Source organism: Haemaphysalis longicornis, unplaced genomic scaffold (genome assembly GCF_048455015.1).
Source record: "Haemaphysalis longicornis isolate Haplotype H1 unplaced genomic scaffold, Haemaphysalis longicornis Haplotype H1 scaffold_5, whole genome shotgun sequence".
Lineage (NCBI taxonomy): Eukaryota > Metazoa > Arthropoda > Arachnida > Ixodida > Ixodidae > Haemaphysalis > Haemaphysalis longicornis.
In genome coordinates this window covers 149002929-149019630 of record NW_027526385.1, presented here as the reverse complement: position 1 = coordinate 149019630, position 16702 = coordinate 149002929, and the positions used below count along the sequence as shown (strand labels likewise).

General features: G+C 45.7%; 1 protein-coding gene across 1 annotated transcript in view; it reads right to left on the bottom strand.

Annotated features, from left to right (window-relative positions):
* The window catches only part of LOC144138731 (uncharacterized), a 76224-nt gene extending 59836 nt beyond the window's left edge, over positions 1-16388 (bottom strand). The window contains exons 1-2 of the mRNA XM_077671149.1: positions 16349-16388; positions 14854-14961 (exon numbers count right to left, since the gene is read on the bottom strand). Of these exons, the coding sequence (XP_077527275.1) occupies positions 14854-14961; positions 16349-16373 (133 nt within the window). The 5' untranslated portion in view covers positions 16374-16388. The remainder of the gene's footprint in view (positions 1-14853; positions 14962-16348) is intronic.
* Positions 16389-16702: the final 314 nt, after the last annotated feature.

Genomic DNA, 16702 nt, shown 5'->3' with positions numbered 1-16702 from the left:
CGCCTCATGTAGTATCGGCAAATTCATATAATAACTCTACGAGCTACCCTTATGAATAGGGAACATGCCTGCACATTTACGAGAATGGTTATACCACTAACCGCCACAAAGCATAGGCTTCAAATAAAACAAGGTACAGGGAAAGGGTGGACCACCTTTGCTAAGGTTGTAATCGCCAAATACGTATGGCAAGGCCCTGCCATGTCCGGTTCGGTTATCGGCAGTTTCAGTGAGTGTATTACGAGGCAGGCGGGCCCCAGGGCTGTATGAGCGCTCCTCCGGAACAAGAACGAGAGGTTCGTCAGGTGTGCTCGCCGGCCTGGAGGTCCATGAACCTAGCGCAAACTACTGATCGAGCAGCTTCGTTTAGCCCGTCCCTTCTTTCTTCCTGCTCTTCCTCCTCTTTTTACAGCCTGATCCAACCGTGTGACCAACCTAGAGGTTGGCCACACACGCTTTCCGTTCACCTTACCAGAATTACCCCCCTTTTAAGAAAGTTGTTATGACAACTATTCTCAGTTCCGCCGAAAAACTATTGGCCATGGGTCCAGCCGATTTCCATGACGCCTGCGCGACCTCCATGCGGTGATTTTAAGTGCAATGCACTTCTTAAGCGACCCTGAACCTGCGTCCACCGGCGATGCCCGCGCACGTGGAGATGGGCGCGCGCAGCCTGGCCGCTGACATAGCACATACCCACGTGGGGGATTGGCCAGGAATCTGCTCGTCTTCCTTGGCAACGGGGGGAGATGGGCGCGCGCTGCCTGGCCGCTGACATGGCACACACCCACGTGGGGGATTGGCCAAGAATCGGGCGTGAGAAGGGCTAATGCACCTGCTTAAAGGAGTACTGACACGAAATTTCAAAGCTGAGATCCGCTCTAGCAATCAAGTACAACTACAACACAAATAGGTGTCTGTGAATAAATGCATCTTTCTTTCTTTGTAGTTGTGTGTGTGTGTGATCTCTCTTTCGCGAACATTACCGAACCGCGCAAATTCAACTCGTGCATTCGCACTTTCACATTCTTCCCCTCGGGGAAATGCGGGGAATTTTTTCTGGTGAGCATGCTCGCTGAGAGGTGGCGCAAGATGCGACGAAACGCCGCACGTCAACGCTGATGCCAGGCCATTAAACCTTTCTTAGAACTCCGTTAAGCGTTTGCCGTACACCCAGATGACCGGCCGGTGTAAATTCGTGTGAGCTTCGAATGACCGTTTCTCGGAACGGCTTAGGCACAAGAATCTCGTTATACGTTTTACCCGTCACTCGGTGGTACTGCCGGTACAGGATACTGTCTTCCTGTAGGAAGGTGTAATCGTGGCCATTACGGTTATAAACTCGCTTGCCGACTTTTCACTCGCTTGCCCCATTTCAATGAAGGATCGCTGCTCTGTTTTTGAGCTAGGTCATCCTTTGAAAGAGAGCTCATAACTCCTAGCTTCTTGAAAAGAAGGCCGTTGTTCTGCGCCTTGACAATGGCAGAAATCAGCACTGGAATGTCTGGTGGCCTTTCCTCTCAAAGGCCCAATCTGCTTCTCGTCCCGGCTGCTTGTGCTCTCTCAGCACGGATCTGGGTTCAGTGCTGCTCGTACTCCTGGCAAGTTACAAAGGAACAGATCGTACGTGGTGTATGCCATGCAGATGGCGTCGACTTCCCCTGTGAAGTAGGGCGTGTCAACGTGAATCTTTGCCTCTGATAACTGCATCGTCGACCCGTCAAGAAAGAAGACTTCCGTTTTTTTTCCGGAAATGCTCGTGTCGGGAATGAGGCTGCGCCGAAAAATAACGGTGTTGCTGCCCGCGTCTCTTAGAACGCGTACAGGTTCCCCAAGTACACGCCCTACAACAACGGTTAGGCCGTCCGCTAGAAATCGAGGTGCCTTGTAGTCCCATCGTCTATGGAAGCCTGAGGTTTCGTCTGCGTTCCTAGAGGAAGCAGGGGAGACCCGGTTTAGATGACACTAAGAAAACCGTCTGAAAGCGCACGAGACAAAACGTTCCGGGTCGGTGGTTTGTTTTTGCACTCTTCAGCACTGTTCCCTGACTTCCCGCAATTCTTGCATTTTTGCGGACTTCTTGGAGGGACGTGACAGTCAGGGGCAGTGTGGCCAAAGTGATTGCATAAGTAGCATTTTAGCAACTGCTCTTGCGCATCACTTCTGTCTTTGCGTGTCTCTTCTTCACTGTTGTTCCCAACGTTCGAGATGTTTTGGGCCTCGAGGACGCGGTCTGCGTGGTCAGCCAGAGAACTCAGCGTCTTGCAGTCCCACTCCTTCAGGAATACAATGAGCTTGGCGTAGCTAAATCGAAAAAACTGCTCGGAGGCGACAAGGTCACATAGTCCATCGAATTTTTTCGGCACTCCCGCCACCTTAATCCAATGGTCAAAGTATCCTGAGAGCCGGGCAGCCAGCTGTCCTCCAGTCTCGCTATCCATGGCTCACGCTTTCCTGAATTTCTCCTGGTAGCCCTGGGCAGTGAAACGAAAGCGCTGCAAGAGAGCGTTTTTGACCACGGGGGTAATCCAGCGATTCCTCTGCTGTCATACGGCCTATGACGGTTAAAGCTTCCCCAGAGAGGCACATGCTGATGGCCGTGGCCCACTTTCTGGTGGCCATTCTTGTGCAGTAGCTACCCTCTCAAAGCTCTGTAGATACGCATGTAGGACATCGCGGCGCTCGACAAAGATGGGGAGAAGCTTCTGGGGGTTGACCACGACCACAGGGGGTGGAGTGCCGATCGCTCCAACGCCGGTCTCTTGGCTGCCGCTCCCCTGGGACCCCACATTTGCCGGCGTTTCCCGAAGTCGGAGTTCTAGCAACAGGAGCTCTTTGCGCCTTTCCTCCGCGGCCTTCTGCCTTTCGTCCTCCTCGCGACTTGCTTCCCGTTCAGCGCCTCGTTCAGCGTGCTGGTCGCACGTTCTTTCTCAACCCACTGGCGAAGCTCCTGCCCAGATAAGCCGTACTGGACGCCTAGCGCTGTAAGCTTTTCGAGGTCCATGATGGCCTTTCTGTACGGTATGGTCGTCGTATCGGTCAGTATGCTAGCTGGATCCTGGCAGGCTCGGCACATTTGTAAAGATCAGAGGTCCAACTAGCATCTCGACCAGACCTACGACTCGTTCCTCCGTACGCTGCCATCACTTGTATTTCTAACACAGAAACAAGACTACAAAACGAAAGACTGGCGAATAGTTCCCAGGACCTAACACACCCACACGGGCAGTTAGGCAAAACGCAAGTCTCCGGAGAATGCCCTCACGGCGTCTCACCAAACCCCAGTCCAGTCGCAGATGTCAGCATCGGTGACTGGCCGTGACTGCTGAGGGGCTGGTGTTCCTCGGGCCTACGCCGCGAGGTAGGTGGGCACCAGGGCTGTATGAGCGGTCCTCCCAAACAAGAACGAGAGGTACGTCGGGTCTGCTCGCCGGCCTGGGCGTCCGAGAATCAAGCTCCGAACCACTGATCGAGCAGCTTCGTTTAGCCCGTCCTTCCTTTCTTCGTCCTCTTCCTCCTCTTTTGACAGCCTGATCCAACCGTCTGACCGTCCTAGGGGTTGGCCACACACGCTTTCCGTTCACCTTACCACAGTGTTAACGAAAACGTAGTTGCATAGGACTTTTCAGTGTTAGACAGGCAATGTAACATTTTGTTACGTGTGTTTCTTCTGATGCGGCCAAGCATTTTGTTGTTGTGCTATCTCGATATGCTCTTTGCGTTAGGAGAAGCTGAATACGCTGGATTTCATTTATGGGCCCTTTATACTGATTCGAATTTTGGGTAGTTTTTTTTTAGGTGGTGACAGTCCTGCATTTCAGTTTTAGTAGCCTCAGTATTGACAGAGAGTGAGCATCGCTGCAGCTTGAAATGATTGCTTAGTTCTTGGACATTGGAGATAAATTAAGCGGGGTCAGTATATATCTGTCTTGCACCAATAGACTGACTGTATAATACGCCGACCTTACAGGGGTCAACCATCTGACGATAATAAAATGCAGGTAGCGGTGTTAATCGGTTGGGTTCTTACATAGTGACGTCGTAGAACTGCCGTTCTGTACGCTTACTGAAAGATGCAGAATGTTAATTACAGAAGCCACATACAGGTGACAGAGTGAAATGTCCTTGTCAGTGTTGTGGAAAGCGGTAATGTATTAATTTCCTCCTCTTTATGGCAACAATTGAAAAAAATTGTCGATGAACCCGAAATAAAAAGGGAGGCGGAGTGGTGTTCTTTTTAAAAAGCGAGCTCAAATATGTGAATGAAAGTAGTAGGATAGTTGGTTCCTATATTTGTTTTCATCAAGATTTCTTGCGATCACAAGTAGTGTGTCGTTTACACTGGTCATCTGTAAAACAAGCCTTGCAAGTGCGTCTACAGTGTCACCTTAATTTAAATTGTACTGAGACGCATTGTCGAACTCCTGAATGATGGATTGGGTAGGTGTAAGTGTTGGCGAAAAAATCCACCACATATCGTTATAGGCAGCACTGAGCACGTAAAAACTCAACGAACAGCATTCTTAAGGATAAAAAGTCCCCTAGGCCATCTGGGAAAAGAGCGAGAAGGGATTAAATGTTCTGTGCAATCATATTTCGGGTCGAATGGAGCAGCAGCCGCGGATTTAAACTCACACTTCTCTTCCGAGACCGATCGTAATATCGGTTCGGTGTACTTGTCTAATTGTTAAACACAGGGTAGCGTGGAAGTTTACCCAAGGCGGAGGGGGATCGAATGCACCGCAGATTCTGAAAATGGGCTCTGCGTCGTACTGCGAAACAGTTCGGCTGCTTTCCATTATGGTTAGAAATGTTTACAACCCTTCGGAAAAAATTGGCCCCGTATCTGCTCATGTCGTTGCAAATTTCGGCAAAAGACTATAGTCGACTGGCGCCCCTGCCAATAAAGGCTTCCGTTCTCTTTCCCGCTCACCTCTCATGCTGTTCCTTTCCCGTCTAGTTCCTCCCAGGATAACACCCTAGAGGTTTGCTCAAGTCCATTTAAAGGGACACTGAAGTGATATGTAAACATTGCGGTATTACTTTCGCAAATTGTAGTCCGGAGTCCCCAGGCCATGTTTCGACCACCCTGGGCGCGTTTACGCGATTTTATTTAGTAGAAAAATTAATTCGAAAATGCTGTCCTCCTCTCTTTACGCTCACCCATTTTCTGCGGCGTTTTCGTGTGACATCAGGAGGGGATAAGCTGGCAATTGGCTGCGCTACTGCACGGCTTCCCGGCCTTCAGACAGAGTCAGTCGGCCCAGCGTTTCGTCCGCCGGCCGCCGACGGGTCGTCGCAATTCGTTCGCTCAGTTGAAACGAAGCCAGGACACGCTTGTGAATGGTAGAATTTGCCTTTCTTTACTTGGTTACTTTGTACACTGTATCTAGCTCCAAGTCAAGGTCGCTTCACACAAGCGCTGCACAAGCGCACATGCGACGCTTCGCTGACTGGTATGCCAGTAGGAAAATATAAGGCCTCTTGAAGGCGGGAGAAGAGTCAGCGAAGTCAATATAGGTACTAAGGAAATAAAATCAACTGATATTTTTACCGTACAGCGTAAAACTAGGGTGCAGGAAGCACTTTTTTTGCGCTGGGCGAACAAGCACAGCGGTCAGCAGCACGACTACGCATCTGCGAACGCTTTTCCGTCTACGAAATGCAATTGCTAGACGTGAGCTATTGTGGAAACTCGGGCGACGCTTACTGCAAGAGAGCAATACAACAAATAGTCACCTAAGCTGCTTGAAATGCCAAAACTAAATAAAAGTGTAAACTGGTTGTACAATATATACCCTATATTACCGATGCCAGCGGAGCCCGCTCCGTGGCCGAGCGGTCGGGTTGCTAGGTTTGCCACCGCGAGTATTTTGCAAGTCACGAGTTCGAATCCCCGCTGGTACGTGCTTTTTTTTGTAAGTTAACTTTTTCGTTTTCCGCCGATGTTTTCTATATTGAGTTCTCCTTTTTTTTGGCCGCAACGTTCATGGCTCCACGAACTAGTTCACAAAACGCGCGCAGGCTGGCACTGGCGCACTAGCGAGTTCTCGTTGGCGTACTGTTGCCATAAGCACCGACTGCTTGCAGGCAGTGGGCACAGGCTAGAATGAACAGACCATTGGCCTGGTTCGAACACGCTTTTTACGACACAGGCATGAGGGAGGCAAGCTCCAAATATGGGGGAAAAGCGCATGACCTTTGGGCGTCTGCGGGTACGCGGAGGGCGTTCATGCACTGCGTAGGTTTCGGCTAGTGAATGCTACGATACCAATCCGTCCTAGTCGTCTTATCTTTATGCATTTTTACAGCTGACAACATGGCAGAAGCGCGGTACGATGATTACTGAGTTATTGAGAATGCCCATCCAACAACGCCAACGGTTGTGTTTTACAGAACCGAAACCGAAACTTGTTTGGTTGCTCACCTTGGGCATCGTCCAATCACGGTGCCCGCTCCTCCTAAGGTCACAGCTTTAGTTGGTGCGGCCGCCGCAAACCGCGCATGGTAGTTTTTCTTCTTTCGCGCTTTGTAAAATAATTACCGATTTGTCAACCGAATAAACGATGAAAAGTGTGCTAATTTGAGCCAGTCTGCGCAGTGCAAGCAAAACCGGGAGCTTGACAAATTCACTTCAGTATCCCTTTAAAATTACCGCGTTCTAGGGCTCCACGTCGGGTGCCTTGATGCTACCGCTGCCGTACGGCGGAGACGCGCGTGAATTGAGGCACCCTACTACAACATTTGTAGAACCACTATGCCCTCCTGCACCAGCGTTCCAAGCAGAACGTGTATCCCATCTAGTGAAACCTTTAGTTGCTATTTCCATTTGACTTCCTAAATGACGCCAGCAGGTAGCGCTGGAAACAGCAGGTGACGATTTTCGGCGGTTGATGTATTATTTCATTAGCTGTAGCAAAAACCAGGCACTCGTAAGTTTTATAATAAAGGAACACTGTAAATACAACTTCTGTATTGTTTTTTTGCCTTATATATGCGTCATATCTTGATCTTGTTCAACAATGTGGACAAGTATGAACACTGACACAAAGGACTTAACCCTTGGTGGAATCTGCATTCTTTAAACCCTCTTAAGCACATCGCTACTGGGCCTTCCACAGTACATGGCCCTGTACATGGGAACAGGGAACACAACATCGACAATAATATGGTAGAATTTCTTACGCGTAACCGTACCTAAATACTGTTCTGAAAATCTTGCGTGTAAAAACGTCACGCTGGCCACAACCTCCTTAAAATATCCAAAAATACCCTCCGTCATGTATTCAGCCGTAATAACAAAATCGGGTAGAACCCTGCCTAGCCTTAATTGACACACTGTACGAAGAAAAGGGTCACTTAGTTTCTTTCAAAAAACGAAATCTATTTACTAGTTGTCGCACAAATAAATGCGTTAGCCCCACTCCTCTATCTTTTACAAGCCTAAAAAGATTGTTACGACTGCACCTCTCCCAATTCGAGGCCCAGACGAAAACGGCGAACACTCGATGAAACTTTTTCACGTTCGAGCGTGAGCAGTGCAGCACCTGCATCACATACCACAGTTTGCAGACTAAAAACAAATTACACATGGTCGCCCTAGCAAAGGTGGACAAATAAGCCCCCTTCGACTTGTCCGCTTTCGCGCGAGTTTCTTGTGTCTGTTCTCGCCAATATGGTTCGATATCCCTATAAAACCGAAGGGGGGCTCCCAGAATTTCTAACTGGGGTTGTTGTCCAGCCTACGTTGGCAAAAGCGCCGGGGGTGGATTGCCATTCGCCATGCCAGTCTGTGACTTGATTTAGCCACCCGACGAAAGTAAAACAAGGCCTGCGCAGTCTTATGTAGTTACCGCTAAATCTACCCGTCTGAGTGCGGTGTAATGTTCATACTTGTCAACATTGTTGAAGAAGAACAAGAAATTACGCACATATCAGACAAAAAAATTAAATACAGAAGTGATATTTGCAGTATTCCTTTATAAAAGATCATACATGCTTGATTTTTCCAAACTTAAATACTTCATCAACTGCAGAAAAAAAAATTCACTCAGCAATCGCCTGCTGTCACCCGCGCCACTATAGCTTTTGGCGCCTTTTTAAGAAATCAACCGGCAACAGTTACGAAAGGTGCAATAAGATAAGTTCCACGTTCTGCTTGGAACACACTTGGAGTAGGGCAACGTGGTTCTATCAACGTTGAAGTACGGCGCCTCGATTCACTCGCGTCTCCGCCGTACGGCAGCGTTGGCGTCGAGACACAGGCCTGGAGCAGTGAAAACCGGTAAATTTAAAATGATTTATGCAAACCTTTGGCGTCTTTACCTTGAGAGGAGCGCGACGCAAGAGGAACAACATGAGAGATGAGCGGGAAAGCGAAGGGAGGCATTTACTTGGCAAACGTCGATAAAGACTATCGTCTTTTGTCGACATTTGCAACGAAAGGAACAGATACGCGGCCATTTTTTTGCAATTTTTCAGCGTGGTGTGAGAGCGAAAAAATCACGCCCCATCCCTTCCGTCAGATTTTCCCGTCGTAAGTGAAGATTTGGATTCTTAGGTATAATGATAAATGAAAAACGTGAAAAACAGCGCTCACGAAACGCAGGCTACTGAGTAAAAAGGCTCCATCCCAAAGCAATGCTTGCGACACAGTACTATCGCAATAGGAGGCGCGCGCAACCGGATGTTGGAAGACATCCTGGGCAATATTCCAGAAGAGCGCTCGCGCGAAGAGGGACAAATACAAAACGAAGCGGAAACGCGCAGTGAGCGAGACCGCGCTGTTGCAGGTTCCACCAATTGTCATCGAACAAAACTCTTGGAGGATTCATTGGAGGAACCAAACAAAGGATCATCCTATGCACGCTAGGACTGCACGCCTTTAGAGAATCCTAACGAATTCACAATGTAACGCTGCAAACAACACAGCTTTATTTGGGGATCCTTGATTTTCCATATGTTTACTCAGTTTAAAAGCAAAGCTTTCGATGCCTTACCCGGCATAAAAACGCACAGCATGAAATGAAACTTTGCACTATTGCTTTCGCAAACCGATGATGATGATAAACGAAGGCCCATCATGGCATCAAGGAGAAAACTCCTCTCCCGGTGGCAATCAAACTGTGGTCATTCCCGTTATAAACCTGACGTCTACATGATTGCGCCATTACAAGTCGGTCTAAGCAGTTTGCATTTAAAACGAATCTTTGCTTCACTGATGGACGGACGAGATCAATGTATCGAACGAGACAAAGTCCGCTCCATCAGCGATAACATTCGACTACACCGACTACAGCGAACGAATCCCTCAGGAGAACGGCAACAGAAAAAAACAGCTCCTAAGTGCTGTATTACTAGAGTTCTGGGCATTTTCTTAATATATTACACATAAAGGTTGAGTTAGACTAACACTGCAGCCATTGCCAGCGTTCTGTCCTAACAACTCTGCGCCACCGAAATGCCTTCTATCGCTAATATTTTGCTACTTGTTCTAACACCGTAACTCCCCACAAATAGTAACGTGGTATTTATGCGCTTCGTTTTTCAAGTCAAGAAAACCTATATTAAGCGGGAGTGCAATTTCACTGTGCAGTTTAGTAGCAATGATAACGCGGGAATAAAATGAACTCTTGATTCGAGATTTCCCTAACTATTACGGGTTTGAAGTGAAACCGCTATAACAATATTCAGTCCAAACCGAGGGCTCAAGCTATTCCTTAGGCTGTCTCGGTTCGTAGATCTGGTATTAACGTAGGTCAAGCATTTCTAAAGGCTTCATTTATTTGTTTATCAGTTATCTTGTTTTTGCAAAATGACCGCTTCTGAAAGACAACTTCTCTCAATCTAGGTGTTTGATTATAGTGAGAGCGTGTTTCGAAATACTGGTCTGGAGTACACCAACATGCATTTAAAACTTCTGATTTAAAATAGTCTAGTATTGATCTAAGTCGGTTTCCTGTGGTTACAACAAAAGTTTGGCCCTCCAGTTATCTTCTTTGTGTTTGGCGCGGTCACTAAAGCCGACTCAGTGTCCCATTTGTTATATTTTTAGGTGAATTTTCCTGCTTTTTAAAGCCTACGCTATATATGAATAGCGGTCGTAAATACAGTAAGTTTGCTTGCGATATCTACAGATTCAAGTAAACAGATGCTGGTCTGGGCAAAAATTTAGAACTAAAAGATTCTTAGGGAACTAATATCGTCCGGAAAACTTCACTCTGGGGATCCCTACATATAGTGCGGGGTTGGGCGGAGTAACCCATAAAACGTCAAATTTGAAGTTTTATGCTGTATAAAATAAAGCAAAACATCAAGTGATTCTCGTAGAATTTACCGCGTACCGGGATATTCTGATTTACGACACAACTTCTTTGATTCACTTCATTCAAGGAAAGCATTCATGGAGGAAACAGATTTCACAGCACAGGACATCAAAAGGCGTGCCCATCAGGACGGCGTAGCGCTTTCCAGTAACTTGCGGCGATGTCTCAACCATTCGCACCCTACAATTAGCATATGCCACGAACGAGGGGAAAAAGTTGCCGCTACCTGAAAATGCATATCTTCCAAGGAAATTAATGAAGGTTGCAGATCACGTTATTATGCAGCGCACGTTGATATTCAATTCTAGAGCATATCTTCTGGGTTGGCAGTGACAATGCTACGCAAAATAACTAGGTGGGAAGGGCAGAGAGCTCATTTGCACGATATTTCTACACTGTAGAGGCGCAGTATCGTCGTTGGTGGCTACAACAAAAACTGTCCAGCTGTCTTTGGCTGCCCACACGCGCCTAAGGACAATAGCTGGGAAATATTCCACAGCGAAGAAGTGGTCGGGTGTGCGATGCTTATTTCTTGTGCTACTTTCCTGGGGGGGGGGGGGGGGGGACTTCGGGTAGAAATTCGCTTGGCGTTCCCGCACATTTTCCCGCCATTTTTTCGCGGATATCTCACTAGTAACTAAAAAGGAAGTTGGAAAAGCTCTCAAATGCATAAAAATAGAAAAAGCTGCAGGTGGCTGCGGCCTAACCGTAAATCCTCTGAAGGAGGAAGGAGATATTGCACTCGTACAGCTAGCCTGTACTATTTTCGGAATGCTTGAAGATACAAAAAGTGCCCATATCCTGTAAAAACATCAATAATATTGTGATTAATAAGAAGGAAGATCCCAATGAACTCAAGAACTACACACCCATTAGCCTACTTTCAGTTGTTTACAAGGGGTTTACCTTCGTTGTATATTGCCGGAGAGGTGACAGCCTGGTTTCCAACAACCCACAGAGCTGGCTGGGTTTAAGAAATGTTGCTCAACCATGGAGCACATCCATGTCGTCAATCAAGTGATAGAAGAATCCCAAAAATACACTAAACCCCTTTACATAGCGTTTTTAGTTTAGGAGAAAGCTATTCATTCCGTGCTCACTGCAGCCGTTTTAGAAGCACTAAAAGACCAGGAAATAGAGGTAACCTACATAAGGCTTCTAGAAGACATTAAAAAAGCACGTGCAGGGTAACCTTCCAAAAGCAAAGCGACAAATTTACGATCTGAGAGGGAGTAGGAACGGGAGACACCGTCTCTCAAAAACTATTCACAGCACGTCTAGATGAGGTATTTAGAAAGCTTGACTAGCAGAACATAGGATTAAGGATAAACAGGGAATACTTGAGCCATTTAAGGTTTGCGGGCGACAATGTCTTGCTGAGTGAGACTGTAGGACAGATGCAAACAACGCTTAAGGAATTACAATCACAAAGGACGGCCGTTGGGCCGTCCTTTCTGATATAAAGTAATCAGGAGTAACCACTCCAAAAACGTCCCCATTGATTGAAGAAACGAGAGGCTCGAAGTAAAAAAATCAAACTACCTCGGACAGATGGTTAGTGCTGGCACCAACCACGCGAGAGAAATCCTGTGCAGAATGGTTATGGGTTGGGGTGCACTTGGCACGCGCTCCGAAATAAAGAAAAGTAAGCTACTTCTGTCACTGAAAAGAAAAATCTACAAGCAGTGCATACTGCCGCTGATGGCATACAGAGCTGAAACGTGGCGCCTTACTCAACAACTACAAAGCAATCATAGGTCTGCTCAACGGGCCATGGAACGAACAATGTTCCGAATAACACTCAGGGACAGGAAGTGAGCTACCTTGATCAGAGAACGAATTCGAATTTACGATATCATAGTTCAAATAAAGAAAAAGAAATGCACTTGAGCTGGCCTTGTGAGACGAACCGAGGACCGGTGGACAATTAGTGTAGCAGGGTGGATACGAAGAGATGGGTGTAAAAATAACGGAACCCCATTAACCCTATGGAGGGATGAAATAAAAAAATTCGGGGCATACTGTGGACTGAAGCAGCGCCGTAAAAGAGCGGTTGGGGGTGAATAGGAGAGGCCTTCGCCCTTAAGTGGACCTGAGTAGGCTGACGATATTATTGATGATGATGATGATTCCTCACACATAGAACACTTCCACTCTATTCATCTTTGTGCCACACTATAGCTCTCTACTTCTCGCCCAGGGTTCACAGAGGCAACATTGACGGGTACGCCAAAACCGGTTTCGCGGAAATGGTTACTACTGATGACAAAGTAACGAACGTACCTGAAACAAACCGGCTTCCGACGAGCTCTTAGACTCTAATCTCATATTGAAAGTAGAAGACTCATCCAAATGCTGTCTCTGCAATTGCTTAGCTAAGTTTACTTTAAAGTATCTTTTGCTACAACCACGTGACTTTTTTGTAGCTGGAAAAACAATACACAGAGCTTAACACTTACGCAAATTGCGACGACTAAAGTACCCGTCTAAGTCCATATATGGTTAAATAATTAACAACAGTCGCGTTTGAATATATCATAACCCCTAGAAGTAACTTCCATAATTCTCATCCTCGCAGGTGAGTCATGTAAGTCGTATGTACACCGACCTTTGCCATTTTTCTTTCAGCGTACTTCACGCAGCATGAGGACTCAAACCGGTAACCCAAAATTTTTAAGCAATATATTGAAGGCCTTAACTAACGTACTTTAATAAAAGAAACGATAGCCGAATTTTACCAAAACACCTGACGGAAGTTCTGCTGTAAGACTCGAAGTATGTAAATTGTATTTATGTTACCGGTAATCTGGAATCCTCTTCACATCAGGTAGTTTGCGCCCCTATAAGCTCCTACAAGCATTGCAAGTATAGGTAGTTCAAAGTGGATGTATATGATGTTACGTGGCCGAACGCAAATGGGACGAGCCGTGGCGTGGGGGTGAAGCGATCTTTTTAAAGTATGTGAGCCATAATCACTGCACATAGCAAAGCTATGCACCCCACACACCGCTTCGTCCTCCTTATCTTCTATTTATACGGCAATATTACCAATACGAGCAAGAAGCTAAACATTCCCTTAAAGTGCAAAACATAGAGGCAAAACGCAATACGAGCCCGAACACCAAATTTGCGGGATTGAGTTTTGGAACTACAGACCAGCTTTGCAACTACAACAAGTTCAGATATAGCGCCGCCTAAGTATAAAGAAACTCCACCAATAGCGGCCCGTTAAAGAATATAATAAAGTTTTTGTTTCAATTTATGATATAGTGTACGAGTGTAAATCAATGCAGAGTGTTTTTCCAGATTTTCTTTTGCAACGACGTTTTCGCCGATTGTACAAAGCATTTTACATGCTAATTTAAATTCAATAAATACAGTACGTACAGTTATTCAGCAGTAATGAACATGCGAAGTACGATAAAACGCAGCTCATTGGTTCTATTTTGTGAACGATATACGCCTGACACTTTGCTTTTAATGTGGACCTTAAAACCAGCAATCACAACATCACGTCTATGTACAACTTCAAAAAAAAAGAGTGAAAAAAGATGTGGGTGCTATTCCTTTCATAATTTATTTTTGTGGTATATTTTTAGGGATCTTTTCGACAGATTTCTTGCTTTTTGCATCGAAGATCAAGAACAAGGTCAATGTTCGCCCTGTTTCAGGTCAAGATTTGTTAATCCGTCAGTTTTTTTTTAGCTCGCCTTCTGCTGAGCTTTAATTCGTTATATATTTGTTCCTAGGAACTCACATTGCTGGCTCTATACGGCAATCACCATTGTTATTAATTACATTGTGTTTTTTATGTTGCGTAGAGCAAGTATTTGAGACGACATAGGTATTCACCTGAAGAACCAAGACTACATTAAAACAAACAAAATACTTTGCACCTTAGATATTCGATTGAACTACGCTTCCCACTGGTCAAGCCAATCGCAGATAAAGTGAATTCAAACAAAGATATTGCTAAAAGGCGCCGCCTTCACGCTGCCATTACGCAAGGAGAGGATAAGGTAAAGCCTCTGGCTTTAAACGAGCAGTCATTTAAACACAGTGTTGTTATCGCTGTCCTTCTTTTTTCTTTCTCAAGCGGTAAACGTCATTGGCTATCGTACAGCTTTGGACATCCAGTACTAATTACTGGTTGCGGACTGCCAGACAAGCTCACCAGAAAAATACTGCTTCTGGAATCTTGTGCTGGCTGGGCGAGTCCGTGGGTGGTACAGTACTAACACAAACACACGTCTAATTGTAATTTGCTCTCAATGGCCCTCTTAATACAAGCGTTCAGTTCTTCTACCCTGCCAGCAATTTCATTTGGTTCAAACAGAACAAAATGAATTATCATAGAATAGCCGACAATTCATTCATGAAAACGCAGCAACTGATTGCATCGCGTGTATCTATTTAACCACGCTCAAGTTTGTAACCATCGATTGCAAACATCCCGCTGAAACAAAGACGTGAGTTCTAATCTCCCACAGGACATGCAATTGAAAGAACAAAATCAGTGATAACTTACCTCTCTTTACTCGGCTCGTGCGGTGCTGATCAGCGTCGACCTTCATAACAGAAGTTACAGAGTTTTCTTCCGGATATGGTAGTTCGTTGTGTGCGCTGACGTTCCTGGCTGTTCAAGCAAACGCACCAGAAGCAGGGCAAAAACACTAATCATTACAATATAATAATTTGGTTATAGTTTACAATTGTTTTGAGTAATAGTATACAAACCCAAATGTGTGCTACATGTATCTACCAATTGTCAAGCGAAGTTACCTTAACAAAAGTGAAATATATAATTTTTTTTCTACAACGCGAAGGCACAATATAAATAGAAAAAAATTCTAGACAAGCGTGTATTTCCGCAAGCGTTTTTGTCTTCCTCTTGAATTCCTTTGCTGTTTAGTACTTCAAAAAACCCTCAAGGAGTGGATAGATCCCCCATCGCAGGTTGGACCATCGAATGCAGTCCGGCTATGGCGAGCTTTTTTTCAATATTTTAAGGACGAGAGAGGACCCCGCCGTTTCTTGGAAGAGCCGACACCGGAACCACCCCACCTCCAAGACGTGGACAGCAGCCCCCTCCCCTCCACCATAAATTCCCCCATTTCTCTCGCAAGGTTTATAAACTTTACAAAGCAGAAATAAAGACGTCATAAAAAAACGATGCATCCAATATTGCACTAACTAAACAATCTGAAAACCCAGTTCATGATGCTGCTGTAGACCGGTACAAAAATGCGTCTTTAAGGAATGCTGCAGATGGAAAAAATAGCCTACAAGATGAGAACAAAGGAAGGCGTTTGTATCATGAAAAGATCGGGCTGAGCCTGCTGAGAATAACTCCAAGCACGCTGTCTATCGGCACCCTGATGAGAAGTCCCTGTCACGATCATGTTGTACAAGGCAAGCTACTAAACAAAATAAGCAGCGGGGTAGTGGCGCCGCTGCTGTGATGGCGCGAATTCTCAAGTGTTATTTCAAATGTTTCTCATTATGACTAAGTTGTAACACATTGTAAACATTATATTTTATACATTTGTACTGCAATACCATTTACGTAAAAAAGCAGTTGAGTCAGATTTTGTAATAAAGTTAGAGTTGTGTGCGTAAGCAGGCCTACAAATTAGAACGATCCGTAGGAGTAGTGGCCGTTATACTAAAATTCTTTTTGACGCACTGTGTCGGGTTTCAGTTTGCTCCTACAAAAACAAAAAGTTTACAGGAAATGACAGAAAATAGATTTTCCGGTCCGAGTAAATATTGCACTACAACCAAATTCTTAACACTGCTTTACCCTCTGAGCTAAGCTCAACTCAGCTGGACACTGGAAATATTGCTTTTCCATAGTACATGATTACAATGCATGAAGCGCCTTAGAAATTTGTAACTACGGTGGACTTTTCGTAACCTATTGCGAAGTGGTCATAGATCGACAACTGTTTAAAAACCTCCGAGGGTACTTCACAAAGATGGTTAACATCCTTAATCATTTACGGAGAAAAATGAAAACGTACCTATTAGGAACAGGAGGGCCGTCATGAGAAACCAATCGTTCATTTTAAACGATGTGCTCTGAAACGCTCGCAAGTTTCTCGTCATCTTGTGAGCGTCCAGCAAATGCATCACCCTTTTATATCTTGTGGTCAAGGCCTTCTGGGCTGCGCACGCCTCCTGCCACAGTGATGCCTGTCCCCTTCTTTGTCGCGCCCAAGAAAGCTCGTTCCTTGTTCGTAATCTGCAACCGGGACGACAAGCTGAAAGCATACGGACGTTGCCCTTGCTGAAAGCGGAAATGTTAGAGAGTAACATGAAGCGTCTCCTTGAGGCGCCCTCTGATATGAATTCTTGCCGCATGGAGTGGCAACTTG